Raw genomic sequence first — 4,134 nt, forward strand, 5'->3', positions numbered from 1 at the left:
AATTTTTAGAAGTTCCAATTGACCACATACATGGAGAGTAATTGCGAGGACAAATGTATCGTTGCCTTTAGAAATAAATTACATTTTTGCATTAAAGTAGTTTATATTGAAAGTTTCATAATATAATAATAATAAAATCAATAATCTGTTGCAAGAGTGACGTAAAAAAAATCAAAACATCGCATTTCAATTGTAAAGTAGTTGCGTCAGGCATTAAAAAAAAAACATTTATTAAAAAAGCATATAAACTTCAATATTTAATACCGATAAAAATAATAAGTATTTTATTTAATTAAACATTAAATTTAGTTTGTATATAGAGAACGTAGAGAGTGAAAATCGGTGAAAGGATAGAGGAGGGAATGGACCGAGTGGAGGGCGTAGAGAAGAAAGCGGAGGGGAGAAAGCGGAGAGAGGTAATAAAAAGGCAGAGAGTAGAGTAAGGAGAGCAGAGAGAGGACGAAAATTTGGCGTGGATGAAGAACTAGAATGACGAGAAAGAGGTAGAGAGAGTGGCAGACAAGGTCAGCAAGAGGAAGGGGAAAGTACTAATAAAGCGAGGGTGAAGAGAGGCGAGAGAGTTATAGCAAGACAGGTAGGGGAAGAGAAGAGAGGAGGCGCCGCGCGATGTGAGCTGAGAAAGAGATCGGTCGCCGCGGGGCGGGGGTGTGAATAGTTGAGAAGGAGAGGAGACGAGAGAGAGAAGGGGAGGGCATCTGACAGGGTGAGAGGGACGGTGGTGAAGAAAGGAAAAGGCGAAGAAAACGAAGAAAAAGAGGAGGAAGAGGGTGACAATAGGAGCGGCTGGGTGGAGGAGGTGGAGGGAAATGAAAGAAGAGAAAGACGAGTAGGACAGGAAGGAAAAGAGGAAGAGAAATAGGGTTAGGGAAGAAGTAGGTCTGAAAGAAGGCGGAAGAAGGGCGGAAGGGAAGAGAGGAGGGAAAGGGAGAAAGGCTGCGAGGAGTTGGGGTGGAGAGGGTTGACAGAGCGGTTTGTAAGTTAATTTTTGAGTTTCAGAAGGAGGCGATGAATAGGAGAAAGAAGGGATAAAGAGAGGAGGTGGAGAGGAGTAGGAGTAGTAGGGGCAAACCAAGGATAGCAGAGGAAGGGGGAAGGAGCACAAAAAAGAATCGGAGGGAAAGGCTAGGGGAGGGGGAGAGGACGAGGGTGCGGGTTCGAGGGGTGAGAAGGTACCAAAATGTAAAGGATCGCTGACGGCCAGGACGGGCATAAGGGTGTTATTAATTTTTTGTGAGGGGTTTGGGATCGTTCCCCGATTAAAAACGCTTTTGTAAATCTTAAGGAGAAACAAATAAACATATACAAGTTTAGTTTGTATATGATAATAGTTAATAAAACAGCTGAAAATAGAGATAAAAAAATTAGGATTTTTGTTAATAAATTTTATAAAAAGTAAAATTTTTAAAAATTAATATTTTATAATTCATGCAAATTTCAAATAGTAACGATTAGCTATTTACCACAATTACTGGTAGCAGTAAGTACTAGTCCCATATATTGTAACATACAGATCAACATGTATAAACTCGTAGATACATGCACCTCCCCTAAAAATGTTACGGCCACGGGAAATTCCGATATGTCATTGATGGTTACATTAACTTGAACTTCCGTATCGCCTGTTATCATAGGTATCATAGGTAACAGTATAAAAGTTGTCGAAGCAACATAAGCCATAGATAAGATACTAAAGCACATAATCCTTCCCATATAAGCGTGCCGCCGCATGATCGTGCGTTTCTCCTCGGTGTCTATCGTGAGATAATCGTCCACAGCAGAAGAGAAATTGCGAGTCAAATTCTTGGCATATAAGCGGAAGGACACTATCTTTGATAGACCAAGAATGATGCTGATTACAACTTCAAAATTATCGACCTGTACGTACGCATTGCCACTACCGAAATTGATTTCGAGAAATATCATGATCATCCACGCGGTCTACACAAACAGGAAGAATTGTTTATTATAAAGTTCTATCGCTATTTCTCGTTTTCTGCTACACTGAACGCCTCACTTGAACTGACGAACTTGATATATCGAAAATACGAGTGGCAGATAAATTTTATCGCGATATCTAATATGAAAATTGAGAACGTACCAAAATGAAGCAGTACACGATAGAACGGACTAAGGAAAATGCATTATATTTTTGCAAAGGCCAAATGCCCATTGGCAGAGTGAACATTTTAAAGGGAGTAAAAGCGTACGCTATATCGGCATTCCATGACATTATAACACAGTCACGTAGAGCTGTACGTTGCACGATACTCAATAATGCCGCGCGGTCTTTGTCTATAAGACGAGTCGATCATCGGCGATGGTTTGCTTTCATATTTTATTTAATATTTTACGCAATTTAACATTTACCATGTAAATGTAACATTTGCTAACGTACCATGTTATTTTTCAAAACACAGTTATTTGATACACAAGCTGAGAGGGACAATTTTTTGTATGAAAGATGAATATAGCATAGACCGAATGAGTGGGGTGTTCCATTTTTCTTTCGAGACAGCGACTTCAGTTATCATTTGATCGTGTTGCAATACACTTTATTTCAATCCATCTGTTTATGAAAGAAAAGTTGCTAGTGTAGTGCTAATATTTTTTTTTCTTGTTCGACAGTTATCAAATTGTATGCAACAACACATTTTTGCAATCGCGAGTCACGCATTGCTGAACTTCTTAAAATAATCTGTCAATGTGATGTACCGATTATACAATACGTTTATTGATATAACAAAGAAAGCAATTTTATTTATATAAAGTTAAAATATTCAATTCTAGACATATGGTGTTTAACAGAATTTCTTATAAAATGATATTGCCTACGTGTGTGCAATGTTATCTTTTCGAGTTTTTCTCCCAACAAATACCTACGCCTTACGTGTCCACCATCACCCGTAGGACGGATATGTACGAGAGCGAGCTTTTTAATATGGTCATAAAAGACTTGATGTTTACGACGAAAAATTTACCAGCTAGCAACTGAACAGGTTCTTGCGACCGTATAATGACGAACACTACATTTCTCATTAATTTTAATGGAAAGTTGTACCAATTGCAGCTGTAGATCGAGTCCGCAATTTCTTCCATTTGACACTTCAGATAATCGCCTACAATACTATAGACAAATAACTGTAACATTAGACCGCCTAACACTGATGTCGTTTTAATTATCATTACTACGTCATGTGTTTTTAATGCCAAGATAAACTGGAAACCTAAAAAATACACAATTACACTGTATGTACAAGTCTTATAGGCATTACAGTACACAAATTTTGCAAGCTTTATCGAACAGTCTTGTTAATAACCCTCCGTCAGCAATTATTTTTTTACTAACGCCGTAAGAAAGCTGGAGCCTTTAATTCATGTTTTATGTTCTAGGCTTTCAAAAAATCCAAAAAAAATTTTTGAGTTACTTGTCAACATCTCTGTTACAATATCCAATAGGTTTAAAGACAAATGTGAAACCTAATTGTTTATACAAAGCGAAATTTAAACACAAATGGGAAAAAATTGAAACTTGTTTAGTTTAAAAATTTATAACTTTGCAACAAATGAATATTAAGAAAAATGATTGTAGAGTATTGTAGCTATCACCTTTTAAAAGAGCGTAATCTTATTTGGATCGACTCCAAAAAGTATAATTATTTTTACAAATAAAAATGATGAAATTTTAGAGAGATTTATTCGTTACAGAGAAAAATAAAATTGACTTTTTTTTGCTTAGAAATAAATTTTTATTGTAATAAATTGTTTGTAATAATATAAAATATCATTACAAATATAAAAAAAAATTATAAAAAAAAGTAAAAAAGTATTGTATTGTTCGACGTTTTTCTCCATTTTGTAAATAATGCTTTACTACTACTAATGATAAAAGTGCTTTAGATAGCAAAAACTATTAGAAATATATAAAACTTTTTTTTACCGGTAAACATTAACGCCTGACATCAACAATCTGGATCATTTAGAGCACAGGCTTAACTTTTCCGGGTCGTTGTTCGAACATGCATTGATGGGAACTAACGTCATCGCGACAGCGAAACCTCTCTACTATTTTGAAGAGGGAGGTACGAAATACTGCCTCCTCTCCACGAAAAAATT

At 36.2% G+C, this 4,134-nt stretch overlaps 2 protein-coding genes across 2 annotated transcripts; both read right to left on the bottom strand.

Annotated features, from left to right (window-relative positions):
* Positions 1 to 5: 5 nt before the first annotated feature.
* On the bottom strand, positions 6 to 2,276 carry LOC112468342 (the record flags this gene model as incomplete). Its single annotated transcript, XM_025037468.1, has 3 exons — positions 2,120 to 2,276; positions 1,482 to 1,959; positions 6 to 65 (listed from the first exon to the last, which is right to left on the bottom strand). Coding segments are annotated over exons 1-3 (670 nt in total), but the record flags the coding sequence as incomplete, so codon positions are not given.
* Positions 2,277 to 2,892: 616 nt separating this feature from the next.
* LOC112468341 (odorant receptor 9a-like) lies at positions 2,893 to 3,333 on the bottom strand. Its single transcript, XM_025037467.1, has one exon. The coding sequence runs from the start codon at positions 3,202 to 3,204 to the stop codon at positions 2,905 to 2,907; it is 300 nt and encodes a 99-aa protein (XP_024893235.1). The 5' UTR covers positions 3,205 to 3,333; the 3' UTR covers positions 2,893 to 2,904.
* Between the last annotated feature and the right edge of the window lie 801 nt (positions 3,334 to 4,134).

Source organism: Temnothorax curvispinosus, unplaced genomic scaffold (assembly GCF_003070985.1).
Source record: "Temnothorax curvispinosus isolate PA1 unplaced genomic scaffold, ASM307098v1 QBEX01018364.1, whole genome shotgun sequence".
Taxonomy (NCBI): domain Eukaryota; kingdom Metazoa; phylum Arthropoda; class Insecta; order Hymenoptera; family Formicidae; genus Temnothorax; species Temnothorax curvispinosus.